This window comes from Balaenoptera borealis (genome assembly GCF_965194805.1).
Source record: "Balaenoptera borealis genome assembly, chromosome: 17".
Lineage (NCBI taxonomy): Eukaryota > Metazoa > Chordata > Mammalia > Artiodactyla > Balaenopteridae > Balaenoptera > Balaenoptera borealis.
Window position 1 is genome coordinate 76962475 of NC_138876.1, and position 21033 is coordinate 76983507.

General features: G+C 37.8%; 1 protein-coding gene across 3 annotated transcripts in view; it reads left to right on the top strand.

The window, feature by feature from the left end:
* Window positions 1–21033, top strand: part of TOX (thymocyte selection associated high mobility group box) — a 302599-nt gene that overhangs the window by 91076 nt on the left and 190490 nt on the right. The window contains exon 2 of one of the 3 annotated variants that reach the window (XM_082364682.1): window positions 11355–11466. The exons of the other annotated variants lie outside the window; for them this stretch is intronic. Within the exon in view, the coding sequence (XP_082220808.1) occupies window positions 11449–11466 (18 nt within the window). The 5' untranslated portion in view covers window positions 11355–11448. The remainder of the gene's footprint in view (window positions 1–11354; window positions 11467–21033) is intronic. 3 annotated transcript variants of the gene reach the window in all.

The window sequence follows — 21033 nt, forward strand, 5'->3', positions numbered from 1 at the left end:
CATCAACATTTCCCTCAGTGTATTTTTCTATCTTCTCTTCACGAGTTTTGACCTAACAGTTGCTTGATTTTGGATTGCTTTGTCTGGCGATAAGAAGTGTTTCCAGTTCTAGCTGCAGTGTAGATTCTACATATCAACATAGACTTTGATTCCTCCTCCCTTCCAGAGACTTGGGGAAAATAAAGCTCAACATTCAGAATGAAAACAGATGACAGGAGAATTTCAGATGATTAGTGCTGAGAGAGGTAAAGTGAACTTGGTAATTTTACAGGGAGGCTTCCAATATTCACTTTTTGTAGAGTCTGGATTTAAAGGAACTTCTGTGAAGCAAATCTTTAGCTACTCTTATCATTGTTTTATTTCTGAGCTTATTCATTAATTTCTTTATGTACCCCACAGAATAATAACATATTGTCAACTTCACCATTGTACAAGTCTTATTTTCAATATACCAATAACTGTTTCATACATTAATACTTAATAAATAGCGCTCTCTAAATATGCTGGATGATTACAGTTTTTTTTTCTTTACATTATTCATTTCTAAAACAATGACTGTTTCCTTTCTCTCCCTACCAACCCCCTATAATAAAACCATGTAGTCGACAGTACTAGTCACCTTGGGATAATGGATTTTAGAAAAAGGTTCCTGTAGCATTTGGCAAGGTGTTTTAATGTTATACTTACTCCTCGAAAGAGAGACATGGTTATTTCATAAAATGCTGCTTAATTTTCTTTTCTTTTTTTTTTTTTTTTATAGCTACTTTATTATTTATTTATTTATTTATTTATTTTTGGCTGTGTTTGGGTCTTCGGTTCGTGCGAGGGCTTTCTCCAGTTGCGGCAAGCAGGGGCCACTCTTCATCGCGGTGCGGGGACCGCTCTTCATTGCAGTGCGCGGGCCTTTTCACTATCGCGGCCCCTCCCGTTGCGGGGCACAGGCTCCAGACGCGCAGGCTCAGTAGTTGTGGCTCACGGGTCCAGCCGCTCCGTGGCATGTGGGATCTTCCCAGACCAGGGCTCGAACCCGTGTCCCCTGCATTAGCAGGCAGACTCTCAACCACTGCGCCACCAGGGAAGCCCGCTGCTTAATTTTCTAATCAAAATAAACAGAAGGAAACAACATGACTTCACTTTTCTTGCACAGTCTACTTAACTAAATTGAATTAAATTTAAAATGCTTTTAGTTGCAGTTAAGTTCAGATGGGGAAAATTGGGGCCAGAGTATGCTCAGCACATGAACAGTTGTGCCTCATACAAGACTATCTGAGAGGCAGAATTTAAAACCTAGAGTTTTAAATTGTGGAATGATTTCTTTAACGTCATCTGAAACCTCATCCTTAGGGCATTATGGCTGGAGTACATTATACGTTTGATGGTAGCCTTGTAGGACAAAATCCAAAATAAAATGTTTGCTTCACAGTTCTGTTAGACTCCAAAATCCAGGACGGGAGTAAGGTCCTAGGAGAAAAAGGCAAAAGCAAGTCGGTGGTATTGAATTATCTCACCCCATGCCTGCCGGAAATCCTAGAATTAAGACCCGTAGTTGCATGAAGGAATATGTACACGTGGGCTGATAGTTGTAAACTGCAGGCAACAGCAGGACTAGAGTTGCTGGCATGTTACAAAGGACGGTATAGCACTCGATTAACCACAGGTTAGCTCGTTTGTCACTAGTGTTTCCTGACTCAGTTTATTTTAGGGTGTTTTTTAACCTTTGGGAACAGATGTGGGTGCAGCAGGAGTACACCACCTGGGAACGGGAGGTTTCTGCTGGTTCCTGCTGGCCAGCTGAGCATGCCTGGGCCAGTCGTTTCACTCTCTGTGTCTCAGTTTCCTTCTGGGTAAAGTAGAGAGACTAAGTTTCCTTACCTCCCTATGATTCTGTATTCTTTGAAGTCAAAGAGAAAGTGAGATGTTTGCACAAAGGTGATTCTTTTTTTAAATGTGCTATGGTCATGATAGATATTTTATTAATGAAAGATACAATTATGAGGATTAATACAAATTAATTTCCTAGTTTTTATTCCATTAGTTATAATTCCAGAAGCCTTTTCTATAGTGAAAATAATATCCTGATTCTGACTTTTAGATCAGATTTTTTTTTTTTCCCCCAAGAAAAACTGTGATTGCGTGTGAGGTCTGTGGTTGAGACTTGAAGCCTCTCCCTGGGCAGGGTAAGTTCTCCGTGGGCGCTTGTCCGTTCCCGTGGGGGAGCCAACGGTTCTCAAATCTCATTCTCCAAATACCCCACTGCCTTGGGCCTCCCTTGTCCAGTTGCTTCTCCCTCACATCGCCTCCCAGTATGCCTAGTGTGCCGCAGACTTATTGCTGAAATGTCTATTCCTTGAGCTCCCCTGACCCTTCTTCAAACATGGGATTAAGACTCTCGTTCAGAACTAATAATCAGGGGCTTCCCTGGTGGCGCAGTGGTTAAGAATCCGCCTGCCAGTGCAGGGGACACAGGTTCGAGCCCTGGTCCGGGAAGATCCCACATGCCACGGAGCAACTACTCCCGTGCGCCACAACTACTGAGCCTGCACTCTAGAGCCCGCGAGCCACAACTACTGAGCCCGCGTGCCTAGAGCCCGTGCTCCGCAGCAAGAGAAGCCACCACAATGAGAAGCCTGCGCACAGCAACAAAGAGTAGCCCCCGCTCGTCGCAACCAGAGAAAGCCCGCGTGCAGCAATGACCCAACACAGCCAAAAATAAATAAATAAAATAAATAAATTAAAAAAATATATATATATATTTTTTTAAAAATCTAATAATCAAAGGTGCTCCAATTGCCACTAATCCACATATCAGATTGCTTATTGGTTCACTTCACCATTAAATTCCTAAACCTTGCAGTACTGCATTTTTCCTATAGCCACGTTAAAGAATCAAAAGGTTGATTGCATTTTTTTGAGAGGAGGCTAGGGTGATGGGGAGGAGGAGGGTTTGACGCCACCAGGGTGACCTTGCTCCACCCAGGAATGATTTGACCGTAAAAAGTCAGATCAGGCCACGTTGGAATTGAATTCCTTCCCCCTTGAATTCATGTGTCCAGCTTCACCATGACCTTTAATGAATTCCTCCCTGTGGCATTTCTGCCATCACTATGTTCCTTTAAGGAGTGGTAGTGTGTTGAATTGCTGTTTGCAAGAGAAAGCAGGTGACACAGGCCCCAGAGTAGAGGTGGCAGGAGAGAAGCTAAGATATTGGGGTTATTATTGTGAACCAGGAATCAGGATCGGAGTTTCCATGTATAATCTTACTTAATCTTCAAATAAATCCCAAAGAGAGGTGGTATTATTACCATTATTCTCATCTTATCAATTAGGAAGCTGATAGGAAGAGATGGGGGAAGTTAAATACCTTGATCAAAGTTCTAGACAGTGACAGGGCTACTTATCCTGCAGACCAAAGTTAACCAAGTTTGAAAGATATGATGAACAAGTAAAGATATTAGTAAGAAGATTTCAGGACACTTGAAAAAGGATTTGCTGAGTTTTGCCAACCCAGCCTGCCATGTCCAGAAAACTTAAGCTCCCTTAAAAACAAGCACACAAACAAGGCTGTTTTCAGTAGACTTTCCTGGGTGAGGTTGCTTTGGGGGGCAGGGCTTCTTCTACACGGGAAAGCTGCTCATTGTGCTGAGGAGATAGAATAGAAATAAATAGGATTTTCCTCCAAAGGAAAGAGTTTTTGATGGATTGAAATCACATTGGTGGCAGGCTAATCCTTGGTCTCTTTGTTACCTTGGCTTTTGTTAAATAATGTCCAGTTACTACCTGTATCTTTATGGTCTTTAGATAAATTATGTGTAATTGTCAATACTGACATGTTCCATGAGCCAAGTGAAAAGGGATCTAAAAATACAATATGTCTGAAATTAGCTTCATGGCTTTTCCATGAGTTCTTCCTTTAACCAAGCATACTTCTTTTCTCAGAGGCACTAGCTGTATTTCATTTCAGAGAGCAAAGACGAGAAACACCCTTTCTTACTATCACGACTGTTACCCCTGCGATTCAGGTATGCAAACGTACACATGTACCAGCAACCTGGACTTTATCAGGGAGGCCAGTGGAGGGGACATGCACAGTGATCTTTTTTCAAAACCCCTGCTGGTCCTGTCCCTTAACTCATTTGTTTTTCATAGCGATTTCGTCTATAGGAGAAATAACCAGTGTTTCCCTTAGTGCAGTGAATGCTGATGATAGCACTTGGCCAATTATAAAGCATCGAATGTATTGTTATAGTTGATCTTCACAATAACTCTGTGTGGTAGGCATTATTAGCCCAGTTTTGTTGAAGAGGGCTGTGAGGACCGAGATTTAGAAAGGTTAAATGGCTTTCATAATCTCATACAGCTATCAGATGATACAACTGGGATCACACTCCCATCAAAACCCATTGCCTCGTGGTGGAATCCAGAGTGATTATGGCAGGCAGAGAGGTAACTGTAAGTGAAACCTTCGCAGATATTACATTTCAATTTTGGTTGACCCCTTCATTCGTAAAATTATATGCAAGATTTTAATATTGTCTTCTCAGCAGCTTCCCACCTAAAATACTTCAGCTGTCTTTTGCAATATTTAAATTCTTCCATGATGGTCTTTCTGAAATACAGTAATAATAATAGGCATAATAATTGCTAACATATTTATGACCTGCTTTTTGAGTATAAGGCAGCTTATTAAACATTTTATTTGCACTGTATCATTTAATATTTGCAATAATCTTTTCATTAAATCCTCTTTGTATCCTCATTTTATTTATAAGAATACTCAGGCTTCTAGATTTTAAGAAACTAGCCCAAGATTTTATAACTACTTAAGTGGAAGAACTAGAAGTGAATCCAGACCAAACTCTAGAGCCTATGCTCATAAATTCTGCACTATTTTGTATCTTAAACAAACTTTAAAGATCATTTTTAAAGTCAAGAGTATAGTTCTGATAGGAACTCAATAGCTCTTTAATCTTCGAAATCAAACAAAAACTCTAAAGGAGACATCCTATTCTCCTTCCATGTTTATTCCAAATCTGTGTTACAAATTACTGACAGCTGGTCAGATTTTTAAATACATGTTTCATTTGCATATTTCTTGCCTATTTCACATCTCCCTTTGCTGGTGCAGTGCTTCAGGTGAGATTAAATGGCAGCGGAAGGTGCAAAACTGGGAGTTGCTCACTTTATTTTTGATTGTTCTGAAATAGAGACTGGAACTTACAGTGGGAAAGGAAGGGATCTAAAAGAATATACTCTACCTCCATTAGAAGGTAAAGAAAAAGGAAAAGGTAGAATGTGGAAGAGAAAGGGAGTGGAAAGGAAAGGGGAGATAGAAGAACCAAGAGAATTCAAGATGGAAGATGAGAATGGGTGCTCCTGGGAGACTTGTACTCATTAAGAAAGAAAAAAAGAGGAGAAGAAGGAAGGAAAGAATTAATGAATAAAGAGAGGAAGGAAAGGAAGGAAGGGAGGGAGGGAGGGAAGGAGGGAAGGAGGGATAGAGAGCTGGAGGGAAGGAAGAAAAACTAAACAAAATTTAAGCCAGAAAAAAGAACTGGAGTGAAGTATCTACTGAAATCTTCCTTGCCCCACTCTTCCCTTCGTGCTCCCTAAGAAAAAAGCATCGTTCATAGCTTTAATCCAGGTTAACTGAATATTTGTAATGTGCCAAATTCTGTTAAGAAATTGACTCACCGATGGTTACGAATGTGGCCATCTTTATAGCTAGACAGTGTGATTGGCCAATGAGTCTTCCAGGGGGAAAAATGCCACAAAGCCACCACCATGAGAAATTTTGTTGCCATTGAGGAGGCCACAACACTGAGAGACTTCTCTTGGAATGCGTCATTCCCACGGAACTCTGCAGGCTTTACGACTGGTTGTTAAGCCTCATGTGATTTCTGGAGCAATGACTTTTGTGTCTCCTTACGGAAGGACCCACCTTCAGATGAAGGAGTGGACTGCCACACGGACCGTGTCCCTTCACGGCCTAGGGCAGGCCTGGCAGACAGGAACACATGTACTCTGCTGCAGCCCCTCTGACAGGACAGGGTTTCAGTGAGCACAGATTTTTTTTTTTCTTTTATTAAAAGGTGGGTATAGTCATTGGAACTCCCACTGTTTCTCATTTATCCATTAAAAATCTTATCTCACAGACAGCGATTTAAACCTGTACAGTTTCTTTAATATATTTCATTCTACCACTAAATTAGCCTCAAAATGTGGTTAACTAAGATGAGACTTGTAAATCTGGATATAGCATAGTCCTCTCACTCAAGCAAATGCACAGATAATTTAACCAGTCTTTTACCAGTTGACCTGAGGAAAATGGAAATCACTCCAATTAAAGTTTGCATTTGACGAAAGAAACTGATAAGAGTAAAAAGAAATAATTTTAATCTATAAAAATGAAAAAAAAATGTGTAGTATACTTCATCTATTTTGAAAGCCCAAATAATCATGAGTTCAAATTTGAATTCAGTGGAAGTGAAGCAGGTAAAAGATAACTGCGTGGAAAAATTGTCATGCTAAATTTGAAAGTAACTAGGGTCTTCTTAAGAAAGAAATATTTTCCTCAATTAGGTTATCAGTGCTATAGCTGATAACCTTCCAACTTCTCAGACTTCCCCAAAGTTGGTTATCCCATATGTCAACTTTGTTTTTACTCATGTAGTTCAATATCTTTAGAAAATATTTGAATAACGTCAGCATATGTTACATCTTCATGGACAGAATGATTAATCAAGTTTGCTCAAAAATGCCAACACTTCTTTTATTTATTTACTTGCTTATTACCCATAGTATTACCCCATTACTTATTATCTACTTAGTACCCACAGTTTCCAGAAAGAATTGGAAGAGGTTCTGTTGTTCATTCAGCAATTTATTTCCTTCCTCTTTAAATTGTGGTTTGGTTGTAAACAAGTTACATTAATCAGATATCATTATTCAGATTTTGTTCATTGATTTCCATCCGCGACTGAATGTTTCAGATCCCTTCGTATTTTCTCTGAATATAGAGCCTTGGTTTACACTTTGAGATGTGCAGTTCTAAACTCTAGAAGCTACTTTACAGCTCCCACGCATCACGTAAAACATGATACATATGGTCTTCTCCTGAAGAAGTTCATGCATTGCGGTTTATGTGGTACTCCTCTTTTCTACCAATTTTAGACATAGTCCCAGTAGGCTAAATTAACTTTCAAGAAAGAATAATTTCATTGAACTGTGTCAAATGACAGAGTATAATTTTAAAAAAAAAAGGTTTCTTACCTGAAGAAAGTTGTGACAACTCCATACTTTCCTGCAGAGCAGTGGTGATGCCGACAGCTCCAGGGACATGTGAAAAGCGGTGGTTTGTTTTGTGAGCGCTGGGAGGATGCAAGGGGCCGGCAGGGCCTTACTGTCAGGCACAGGGTGCTGTGCTAAGGCACTTCTAGTTTCTCTGAACCTTGGTAGTCCGGGATTTTGCTGCCCATTTCCAACATGATTCTGTCTATCGGCAAGTGTGTACCCAGCTCATGCCTGTACTCAGCATTATTCCTAATGGAAGTTAAGAGAAGAAAGAAATCTATACATTCTAGAGTTAGGAAGGAGGTTTCCTGGAGGCACTGGAATATTAGAAGACACAACTAAAATGCCTGCATTTAAATGGAGTTTTCTCCAAGAGTTATTTTTTGGTCTGGAAGTACACAAATTCTAAATTTCGGTCAACTTATTACAATTAGCTATTTAAAGTTAGTGTCTCAAGAATTAATGGTTATAAAGCAGAAACTAACACACCGTTGTAAAGCAATTATACTCCAATAAAGATGTTTAAAAAAAAAAAAAAAAAGAATGGCCGGTGGTATGTCCAAGGCCAAAGTTAAATATTACGTCTTAAAGAAGGTTGCTGGTATTGCAGTCACTCCATCAACATTTAATGAATGTTATCAGAGGGCGAGATATACATTAGGCCCTTTGGGAGAAATATAAGGTATAGAAAAGAAGTGACACCTGTTCTTGATAAGATTGCAATCTAGCAGTCCTTGACAATGCAGATAGAATTACAGGACTCGGATCAAAAAGATCTAAGCATATACCTAATTACAACTTTTTTCCTTCCCCACGCCCCCTTCCTTCTCCCAAGGAAAACGTGCATCATAATAGAACAGCAGCTACTTTTCCAAAAGAGGACGTAAATCCATCAGGGCACAGGAGTACTTTAAAAGCCAGTGATAGGACTTAGTGAGTTAGGAAAACAGCATCCCAGTTTTTCTGAAACTATGTCTTCTGTTCTTTGTCAGGAATCTCATAGTGTATGTTCCCGCGTATGTGTGCAAAGACCAGAGGCTTAGGAGTTATATGTCAAATCTTTTCTTTTACTAAAGAAAAGGAGCATGGACACAATGAATCTAAAACGTGAATGTTCAGAGAACATTCGTTTTCTGACACATGAAAGTCGAAGTGCATTGCCGGGCTTATTCAAACATTAATCTGGAATCCATGCAAAACGTCTCCATAAGCAAGAGCATATGACAGGGAGTGCTTTAGACGATAACTGTATGCACATTTGGCACACCGAGGCAGGAGGGCAGCCCTGGGCCTAGAATGGCCTGATAAGTACAGACCCTGGCTGTGCTGCTTTACTAATAAAAAGATTTGAGAAGAAAAATGCATCCAAACTTCTAAACAAATAGCTTTAAATCCACCCAGGACAGCAGTGCTCTTTCAACATAATGTGGGCCAGAGGGCTGGTGGGTAGCAAGATAGTCGGCTTTGAGCTTCACTGCAGCAGTACCTTGGAGAGAAATGAAAGACACCATTTCAGTTCCAAGAAGGTTGTCAATGAGCAAGTCTTGGTCATTCCAGAAACCAACTTGATTATTAACAGGTCTTTCCTCATTGTTTCATGCTCATTAAAAAAAAAAGGATGATAGAAATTTGGTAACTGATGGCTGTTTAGGAAGTGAATTCTACTAGAAAACTAGTTATAGTTTATTGTGATAGTTTTTACTTTTCCAGGTTGTAATAAGTTACTATTTAGAAATGCAAAAATGTGATAAAATCCCTATCGATATGTATAGGATCCCATTTACCAGCAATTGTTACTCATTTATAGAAAGTATTACCTACCTTCCTTTTAGCTCTATTCAATAATTTAAACACGTGATACCTAGGTTGTAATACTTGCTATAATCATTTTTACTGTAGAATTTTTAAAAACCACGTATGATAATGACATTTTCATGTTACGGTTACACAAAATACATTTCTAAAAATATTTAAATATTAGCATTATTTGCAGAATAAAATTAAAGTATAATCACACATATTTCAGGTATAGGTTACTATGCGGGAGTTCTTTCAATGCTGGACTAAGTGAACAAACATTGCTGTTTACTATGGCCACAAAAAACGTGTGCTATTTTATTATTCCACCAATGATAATAATAAAAAATAACCCAACATTAATAATAATAGTCACCATTTACTATGTTACATGGAGTACCTGTCAAGCACTATATTAGGTATTTATGTTGTCTCACTTAATCTTTAAAACTGCCCCTGAATGATAGGAATTTTTATCCAGTTTTTTCAGATGAGTTACCTGATTCCTATAGGGGTTAAATAATTTGCTTGAATTTTCATAGTTAATAAGTGGTAGAACCAGGAATCTTACACAAAGACCATGCTCTTTCAGGTCTTATTTTAAATCTAATAAAAACTTCTTTTTCCAGTGGAATATAGATCTTTAATTGTTATAATGCATACAAGTGCTAATGTCTATTTAAAATATGTTTCATTTATGGATTAGTGTCATATATTAGCCCTTAGAATGATGACTAAAAGCTTGACATACATAAGCAACCACAAAAATTGAGATAGTGTGTTGTGGATATTACTAAAAGTCACCTCAGTGGGAGAAAAGATAAAGCTATAGAAAATTGCAGTTGACTGGAATCTAACTACACTAGTTGCTTACAATTGATTGTGTGTTATTCAACCACAAAGATAAATTAGAGCATGGGCTACTGCAATAGAAAAGTGGTTTAGATGTCACAGAGACAGTATGACTATTTTTATCTTTCAGTTGTATTTGTAAACCATAGCTTACAGTGGCTGAAATGACATTGAACTGTTTTTCTCTTTGATGATTTACAGCCTGTATAGTGCATTTGTAAGAGCGGATGTCACATTTTATGTATTTGAAAGTGTCAACTCTGCTGACTTATGTCTGAAGATTCTGTTCCTGAATCAATAGAATGTAGTGATTTCCATTTTTTAAAAGTGATTTCCCCAACATCGTAAAAAACACGTAGTGACTATTGGTCATTATAATGCTGCAGTTAAACTCTTATTTTTGGTCTTGTATTTTACATACATCATACTATTGATCATTATTTTGTGAAATCTGACTTGAATGAACATGGAAGGTTCTAGTGAGCTGATCATGTCTGTGCTTAAACAAATTAAAAAATGTTTGCATTTCATCTCAGACGTAGCTGTCCAAAGTCTATAAGATGGATTGAGCAAAGGAAAATGCATCAAGGTTTTCATAATAAAAAATTATTCCCAGAAAGTCCACATATACTTTATTCATCCCATATTTCAAATTGATTTTCATTTTACCATTTAGGGTGCAGTTACTGGTAGTCCCATCTTTTAAAAAGTCAAATTTGCATTTAAATAGAAACTGTTTCAATCATTTAACGTGGGAACCCAAACATTTTATTCATTCTTTTTTTTTCCTCTTTTCTGCCTTTCACTGTTGTACTTTTCCATAGTCATCATGAATTCTGAACTTGCATAAAGACTGTAAGCTACCTCTTCTTTTTGTCACTCATTAAAATCCCATTGCTAATAGATCTTTGGAAATAGGCCAGGCTCAGGTGAGAGCAGAGCAAAGCAGAGTGTAAAGAACCTCACAGCTGACAAGTCAGGGTAGCAGAATAATCTTCAATTAGACCTGAAAAAGAAAACATTTCAATGAATGTAACTTAACAAAGTAATGTAGTAACCAAGGCAGAAAAAAAGGCGTTCAAAATAATAACCATGCAAGTTGTTATTTTTTTTTACATTGAAATAATAGACTAATTTTTGTTACCTAGCAACTAAGAGTATAACTACTTTCATGAAAAAGTGTAAATGTGTAAAAAATACTTTGAAGGTTGGTTTGATTTTTGTTTACTTAAATCAAAGCCATTTATTTTTGGAAGAGGATGAACCAGAGGTCAGTTTTATCAACATGATATTGGCTCTGAAGGCTCAAGTTAAAAATTTGAAAACACAATGAAACACGACTCTAAATGTAAGGAAATGGAATTCTCCTGTTCAGCATTTATAGGCATCTATGTACCCCTTTTTATTCATTTTAGACACCATTTTCAACAATTTGAGAACATCAAGAAATGGCTTTAGTTGACTTGAACTTGCAGTGCATCCATTCTGCCACAAAACTTCTTAAAATTAATGACTGATTTATTCCTGGTAAGAAAGACTATTCCATAATATTTATCTTATTGCCCATTTACTGTCTTTTTTCCTTGTGAAACAAAAGCAAAGCACTATAATTTTAATTCACCTGATAATATCATATATGTGTTAAATGGTTAGAAGATATAATAATAAAATACTAGAGTTTCACTTTATTATGTGCCTGTATTTTAAAATAAAGTATTTCAGTATTTTAAATTGTACCATTGTCAAGGTGCTCCTTGACAACAGAGACATTTTCATTGATAAAGAGAAAGCTTCCATAGCCAACTTATTCATAAGACATAATAATTCTACTCTGAGTATTTTATCAGTTATTTTTCCTGGTCTCCTCTGATTAGATTTGAGTGTGTGTTTGCAACTAAGAGGGCAACATATATCATTTTGTCATCTGAAAGCTATTTCTTACTAATTGAATAGGATAAAAATTTCAAAAAAAACAGACCAAAGTTACTCAAAACAATAGTACTTTTTAATCTTTTTTGGTTTTGTTCTACTAATGGATCTCTAGAGTTCCTTATTTTTAATCTTCATACTCAGGTCTGTCATTAAAACTTACAATGGCAACTCATTTGCATCTTGCATGCTCACTTACGTGAGTAAGGCACAAAATACCGTGTTCTCAGTTTTGTTTAGTCCTGTCAATTCAAGTCCCATAGAAACTGATGTTTGATTTCAGTGAGTTGCGTCACTTTTTCCATCATTGGATGTTGGCTTGTTTCTGAGTGCAGTTTTTTAGGGCGTGGATGGGAAGTATGCATTAGGTAGAAGTGAAGGAGATTGAACCACGAATATTTAGGATTACTTCAGTCAAGAAAACTATTTGTGTAGAATTAGAAGAGGAAAGACAAAAACAACTGTCAGGTGGCTCTTGCTAGTTTCTTTGATATATGAGCATCACAGTCTACACCTAAAAGGCTGTAACCTTGAAACTCAGTATAAACACGAGGAACCTGGGAAAGTCCTTTATGTCACATGGGAGGTGAATAAATTGAGGCAGATAAAGAGTGATCTTCGTTCTTGCAGTTTTTAGCTGACTCACCTCTGCTTGGAGACTGTTGTAGAGATTGCTGTTGTGGCAGAGACTACGATAATTACCAGTTGTACTAAGCTTGCTATCATAATTCTATCACGAGTCCATATTCTCTTTCTTATTCAGAGAATCTAGATAGATTTGTGGGAAGAGAGATAGAAACACCCAAAGTGAGATAAAAAAGCACTTTTGAATTTCATAATTGAATTGCCTGGTTTGAGTTTAATTTCTTGAATTACTTCAGTATTTTCCTGAGTGTCCTGAATTTTTACTGTGAGTGTAGTGATACATGACAAAAAGAAAATTTTCTTTGAAATGGAGTTTTGATCTCTTTAGTAGGTGTGTGTCTGTTTCTGATTACTGAAATAATATCGCTACACAAGTGTCAAACAGAGAAATTTTCAACTCAATTTCTGTATACAGCTATACTAAAAGAGTCAAGACAATGCTGATCTAGAGCAAGTTACCTACTAAGTAACAAGGCTAAATAATTTGAATCAAGTTAATTATACAGACTACTAGTGGAATTAAAAGATTCTTCAGCCAAACTGAGTATGTCTAAACAAGAAAGTTCTGTTACTATTGGGTTGATCTAAAAACTATTTATAATGAAAAACGTTGGCTCAGTTATGAATCCAGCAGATAGGACAATATCTAATTGCATTTTTCATATTATCCAGCTCATTTTTTCCAATGAACTTTAAATAATATTCATGTAGCCTCTAGCACCTCCCTTTGTACATGCTGCATATTCCCATAGTGTCTTCACTATAATTACTTTATTATTCCTAGAGTGTATCACCATAGATGTGATTTTCCTTTCTTATCACTTTCTCTTTAATATTACTTCTCCCTTGCTGCCAATCAATTTGATTTAGCCTTATTTTATAACCCCCTCAGCTATTATCTATAAGAACTGAATATACACATTCATTCTTTTCATTTCCTCCAAAGGATTCCCTACTCTTTTACCCTGTATATAGTAGATCTTTTTAGATCAAATTCTTCCTCCTGTAAAGACATGACATATTTTAAAAGGGTACCCAATTGTGAGTTTGTGTACACACACACACACACACACATGCACACACATATATTAGTATTTTAACTAAATATCCAGATTCCTAATTTCTTTTGCTCTTCCTGTCTTGATTTCTGGGCTTGCAGAATTACAGAGAAAAATACTTTTACATTATTTTGAGTGTTAAACCTGAATTTTAAAACCAAACCCAGCCCCTCTTGTGTCTGCCTTGTAAGTTCCTGCACTGATCACACAAATGGCTTGGCTGTCTCTTCCACTCATGACATGATAGAAACTCATTCAAGTTAATAAATCTGCTTTTCTCTAGAAATCCCCCGTCACATTGTGAATTGGACTCGGGAGCTCCCCATATACCTCTTTCTTAAAAAATATATCACCCTGCCATTATGTCTGTGGTGCTTCCGCCTCCAAAGATTTTCTCTGCTGTCTCTGTCACACACAGATGGGGATAGTCGTGCTATAGAGACTCATGAATCTATCTCCTTAAGATATGTCCTCTGTACCAGCATTCTTACCTCAAAGTGACCAAACCTCAATGTGTTTATATTTTATATTTTATATCAAAATAAGTCCTAGGTAGTCATTGACCCCATGATTCCAGATTCTTTTTTCTTTCCCCTTCAGGGTCTACAGTATTACACAAAAGTCTTGACTGTTTTTTCATGTTCAGAAACTTTGTCGACTTTACCTTTCAGTGTCTTTTCGCTTCTGACTTACTGTCCCACGCAGGGACCTAACTTCCTTTTGCTGGTCAGAGTGCTTTAATTTCTTCTCTTTCCTAAGTTATGTATTGATGTTCCGAAGATCAGAGAATTCAGCTTTCTTTTGTTTTCATGCTTCTTCATCAGGTTCATTTTAAATGGGCTGGCCACTTGTCTTTATATTAGTTGTTTTCAGTCATGCCTCTAATCTTAAAAGCAAAAACATTTTGTTCTCCCATGATGGCAGTCTGGATACCAATGAGAGTTGCCAAAATTCTCTATAACAATTTGAATTTAGTTTCATTTCGGTTATTGGGAAGAATCAGCTGCTCTTGGAAATTCATGTCACCAAAACAAATGTTTTAATTTTAAAGCAAACATTTTGATTATAAACATGATGCCAAAGAAAACATTTGGTAGCTCTAGGAAGCAACAGATTGAACTGAATTAATAAAATGAATTAGTTACTGGCGAATTTGGAGTGCACTCTGTTGGAAGGATTTAGGAAATTCACCTAATTTTTTGCACTCAGGCTGTCTTACTGTTTGAGATCAAGCTCCACCTTTGGACTTCAAAATAGGAAAACTTTGTGGATTGATTATTCAGTTAACAGAGTCTTTGTAGGCAGTGAATGATGATTATATGTTCCTAATTATTTGGGGACCAGATATACTTTTAGGCTGCTACTGATTAATAACTAAAACATTTTTTAAATCTTACCATATATTGTTATTGAGTCAAGGCTAATCCTCTTCCTCATATTAAATTAATTATTTTGTACATATTCACCATTGATTATCTGATGTTAATATGATGAAAGTATTATATCTGATAATTATTGTCTGAACATTAATATAATGCTAATGGCCTGAGAATAAGCAATTTCCAAATTTATAATACTATTATAAATAGCTTGCATATTTTATTTTATTTTCATTCAACTGTTTTTTTTTTAATTTTATTTTATTTTTTATATAGCAGGTTCTTATTCGTTGTCTATTTTATACATATTAGTGTATACATGTCAATCCCAATCTCCCAGTTCATCCCACCAACCCCCACCCCCCCCAGCCCACCAGCTTTCCCCGCTTGGTGTCCATACGTTTGTTCTCTACATCTGTGTCTCTGTTTCTGCCTTGCAAACCAGTTCATCTTTACCATTTTTCTAGATTCCACATGTATGCATTAATATACGATATTTTTCTTTCTCTTTCTGACTTACTTCACTCTGTATGACAGTCTCTAGGTCCATCCACGTCTCTACACATGACCCAATTTCGTTCCTTTTTATGGCTGAGTGATATTCCATTGTATATGTGTACCACATCTTCTTTATCCATTCATATGTCGATGGGCATTTAGGTTGCTTCCATGACCTGGCTATTGTAAATAGTGCTGCAGTGAACGTTGGGATGCATGTGTCTTTTTGAATTATGGTTTTCTCTGGGTATATGCCCAGTAGTGGGATTGCTGGATCATATGGTAACTCTATTTTTAGTTTTTTAAGGAACCTCCATACTCTTCTACACAGTGGCTGTATCAATTTACATTCCCACCAATAGTGCAAGAGGGTTCCCTTTTCTCCACACCCTCTCCAGCATTTGTTGTTCGTAGATTTTCTGATGATGCCCATTCTAACTGGTGTGAGGTGGTCATTGTAGTTTTGATTTGCATTTCTCTAATAATTAGTGATGTTGAGCATCTTTTCATGTGCCTCTTGGCCATCTGTATGTCTTCTTTGGAGAAATGTCTATTTAGGTCTTCTGGCCATCTTTTGATTGGGTTGTTTGTTTTTTAATATTGAGCTGCATGAGCTGTTTATGTATTTTGGAGATTAATCCTTTGTCCACTGATTGTTTGCAAATATTTTCTCCCATTCTGCGGGTTGTCTTTTCATCTTGTTTATAGTTTCCTTTGCTGTGCAAAAGCTTTTAAGTTTCATTAGGTCCCATTTGTTTATTTTTGCTTTTATGTCCATTATTCTAGGAGGTGGGTCAAAAAAGGTCTTGCTGTGATTTATGTCAAAGAGTGTTCTTCCTATGTTTTCCTCTAAGAGTTTTAAAGTGTCCAGTCTTACACTTAAGTCTTTAATCCACTTTGAGTTTATTTTTGTGTATGGTGTTAGGGAGTGTTCTAATTTCATTCTTTTACATGTAGCTGTCCAGTTTTCCCAGCACCACTTATTGAAGAGACTGTCTTTTTTTCATTGTATATCCTTGCCTCCTTTGTCATAAATTAGTTGACCATTGGTGCATGGGTTTAGCGCTGGGCTTTCTATCCTGTTCCACTGATCTGTATTTCAGTTTTTGTGCCAGTACCATATTGTCTTGATTACTGTAGCTTTGTAGTATAGTCTGAAGTCAGGGAGTCTGATTCCTCCAGCTCCGTTTTTTTCCCTCAAGACTGCTTTGGCTGTTCAGGGTCTTTTGTGTCTCCATACAAATTTTAAGATTTTTTGTTCTAGTTCTGTAAAAAATGCCATTGGTAATTTGATAGGGATTGCATTGAATCTGTAGAATGCTTTGGGCAGTATAGTCATTTTCAAAATATTGATTCTTCCAATCCAAGAACATGGTATATCTCTCCATCTGTTTGTGTTACCTTTGATTTCTTTTATCAGTGTCTTATAGTTTTCTGAGTACAGGTCTTTTACCTCCTTAGGTAGGTTTATTTCTAAGTATTTTATTCTTTATGTTGCAATGGTGAATTAGGTTGTTTCCTTAATTTCTCTTTCTGATCTTTTGTTGTCAGTGTATAGGAATGCAAGAGATTTCTGTGCATTAATTTTGTATCCTGCAACTTTACCAAATTCATTGATTAGCTCTAGTCGTTTTCTGGTAGCATCTTTAGGATGTTCTACATATAGTATCATGTCATCTGCAAACAGTGACAGTTTTACTTATTTTCCTATTTGGATTCCTTTTATTTCTTTCTCTTCTCTGATTGCCGTAGCTAGGACTTCCAAAACTATGTTGAATAATAGTGGTGAGAGTGGACATCCTTGTCTTGTTCCTGATCTTAGAGGAAATGCTTTCAGTTTTTCACCATTGAGAATGGTGTTGGCTGTGGGTTTGTCATATATGGTCTTTATTCTGTTGAGGAAGGTTCCCTCTGTGCCCACTTTCTGGAAAGTTTTTATCATAAATGGGTGTTGAATTTTGTCAAAAGCTTTTTCTGCATCTATTGAGATGATCATATGGTTTTGTTTTTTTTTTAAACAAAACTGCCTCACCTACCCTCTTCTCCATCTTTTTTTTTTTTTTAAGTATTTGTTTTTATTTTATTTATTTACGGCTGTGTTGGGTCTTTGTTTCTGTGCGAGGGCTTTCTCTAGTTGCAGCGAGTGGGGGCCACTCTTCATTGCGGTGTGCGGGCCTCTCACTGTCGTGGCCTCTCTTGTTGCAGAGCACAAGCTACAGACGCGCAGGCTGAGTAGTTGTGGCTCACGGGCCTAGTTGCTCCGCAGCATGTGGGATCTTCCCAGACCAGGGCTCGAACCCGTGTCCCCTGCATTGGCAGGCAGATTCTCAACCACTGCGCCACCAGGGAAGCCCCTCTCTCTTTTTCTTGATGAGTCTGGCTAAAGGTTTATCAATTTTGTTTATCTTCTGAAAGAACCAGCTTTTAGTTTTATTGATCTTTGCTATTGTTTTCTTTGTTTCTATTTCATTTATTTCTGCTCTGATCTTTATGATTTCTTTCCTTCTACTAACTTTGGGTTTTCTTTGTTCTTCTTTCTCTATTTCCTTTAGGTGTAAGGTTAGATGGTTTATTTGAGATTTTTCTTGTTTCTTGAGGTCGGATTGTATTGCTATAAACTTCCCTCTAAGAACTGCTTTTGCTGCATCCCAGAGGTTTTGGATCATCGTGTTTTCATTGTCAGTTGTCTCTAGGTATTTTTTGATTTCCTCTTTGATTTCTTCAGTGATCTCTTGGTTATTTAGTAACATACTGTTTAGCCTCCATGTGTTTGTGTTTTTTACGTTTTTTTCCCAGTAATTTATTTCTAATCTCATAGCATTGTGGTTGGAAAAGATGCTTGATATGATTTCAGTTTTCTTAAATTTACCGAGGCTTGATTTGTGACCCAAGATGTGATCTATCCTGGAGAATGCACTTGAGAAGAAAGTGTAATCTGCTGTTTTCGGATGGAATGTCTTATAAATATCAGTTAAATCTATCTGGTCTGTTGTGTCATTTAAAGCTTGTGTTTCCTTATTAATTTTCTGTCTGGATGATCTGTCCATTGGTGTAAGTGAGGTGTTAAAAGTCCCCCACTATTGTTGTGTTACTGTCGATTTCTCCTTTCATGGTTGTTTACATTTGCCTCATGTATTGAGGTGCTCCTATGTTGGGTGCATATATATTTATAATTGTTATATCTTCTTCTTGGATTGATCCTTTGATCATTATGTAGTGTCCCTCCTTATCTCTTGTAGCAGTCTTTATTTTAAAGTCTATTTTTTCTGATATGAGTATTGCTACTCCAGCTTTCTTTTGATTTCCATTTGCATGGAATATCTTTTTCCATCCCCTCACTTTCAGTCTGTATGTGTCCCTAGGTCTGAAGTAGGTCTCTTGTAGACAGCATATATAAGGGTCTTGTTTTAATATCCATTCAGCGAGCCTGTGTCTTTTTATTGGAGCATTTAATCCATTCACATTTAAGGTAATTATCAATATGTATGTTCCTATTACCATTTTCTTAATTGTTTTGGGTTTGTTTTTGTAGGTCCTTTTCTTCTCTTGTGTTTCCGAGTTAGCAGTAAGTGCCTTTAGCATTTGTTGTAGAGCTGGTTTGGTGGTGCTGAATTCTCTTAGCTTTTGCTTGTCTGTAAAGCTTTTGATTTCTTCATCAAATCTCAATGAGATCCTTGCTGGGTAGAGTAATCTTGGTTGTAGTTTCTTCCCTTTCATCACTTTAAATATATCGTGCCACTCCCTTCTGGCTTATACAGTTTCTGCTGAGAAATCATCTGTGAACTTTATGGGAGTTCCCTTTTATGTTATTTGTCATTCTTCCCTTGTTGCTTTTAATAATTTTTCTTTGTCTTTAATTTTTGTCAATTTGATTACTATGTGTGTCGGCATGTTTTTCCTTGGGATTATCCTGCCTGGGACTCTCTCTGCTTCTTGGACTTGGGTGGCTATTTCCTTTCCCATGTTAGGGAAGTTTTCGACTATAATCTCTTAAAATATTTTCTCAGGTCCTTTCTCTCACTCTTCTCCTTCTGGGACCCCTATAATGTGAATGTTGGTGCATTTAATGTTGTCCCAGAGGTCTCTTATGCTGTCTTCATTTCTTTTCATTCTTTTTTCTGTATTCTGTTCCTTGGCAGTGAATTCCACCATTCTGTCAGGTCACTTATCTGTTCTTCTGACTCAGTTACTCTGCTATTGATTCCTTCTAGTGTATTTTTCATTTCAGTCACTGTATTGTTCATCTCTGTTTGTTTGTTCTTTAATTCTTCCAGGTCTTTGTTAAACAGTTCTTGCATCTTCTTGATCTTTGCCTCCATTCTTTTTCTGAGGTCCTGGATCACCTTCACTATCATTATTCTGAATTCTTTTTCTGGAAGGTTGCCTATCTCCACCTCATTTAATTGTTTTTCTGGGGTTTAATCTTGTTCCTTCATCTGGTACATAGTCCTCTGCCTTTTCATTTTGTCTGTCTTTCTGTGAATGTGGTTTTCGTTCCACAGGCTGCAGGATTGTAGTTCTTCTTGCTTCTGCTGTCTGCCCTCTGGTGGACGAGGCTATCTAAGAGGCTTGTGCAAGCTTCCTGATAGGAGGGACTGGTGGTGGGTAGAGGTGGGTGTTGCCCTGGTGTGCAGAGCTCAGTAAAACTTTAATCCACTTGTCTGCTGATGGCTGGGGCTGGGTTCCCTCCCTGTTGTTTGTTTGGCCTGAGGCAACCCAGCACTGGAGACTGCAGTCTCTTGGTGGGGCTAATGGCGGACTATGGGAGGGCTCAAGCCAAGGAGTACTTCCCAGAACTTCTGCTGCCCGTGTCCTTGTCCCCACAGTGAGCCACAGTCACCCCCGCCTTTGCAGGAGACCCTTCAACACTAGCAGGTAGGTCTGGTTCAGTCTCCTATGAGGTCATTGCTCCTTCCCCTGGGTCCCAATGCACACACTACTTTGTGTGTGCCCTCCAAGAGTGGAGTCTCTGTTTCCCCCAGTCCTGTTGAAGTCCTGCAGTCAAATCCTGCTAGCCTTCAAAGTCTGATTCTCTAGGAATTCCTCCTCCCATTGCCAGACCCCCAGGTTGGGAAGCCTGATGTGGAGCTCAGAACCTTCACTCCAGTGGGTGGACTTCTGTGGTATAAGTGTTCTCCAGTTTGTGAGTCACCTACCCACTGGTTATGGGATTTGATTTTATTGTGATTGCGTGCCCTCCTACCGTCTCATTGTGGCTTCTCATTTGTCTTTGGATGTGGGGTATCTTTTTTGGTGAGTTCCAGTGTCTTCCTGTTGCTGATTGTTCAGCAGTTAGTTGTGATTCCGGTGTTCTCTAAAGAGGGAGTGAGAGCACGTCCTTCTACTCCGCCATCTTGAACCAATGTCCATTCAACCAGTGCAAGTTATTAGTTGTTGTTGAGTCTTAGTTTCCTCATGTGATTATGGAGGCTGCAAATCTGAAATCTGCAGAGTGGGCCAGCAAGCTGGAGACCTGGGGAAAAGCCAACGTTGCAGTTCAAGTCAGAGGGTGTCTGTCTCAATTTGCATATTTTAGATGTATACTTTATACAGGGTCAAAAGTAAAAAGTTGCTAGTGAAATATC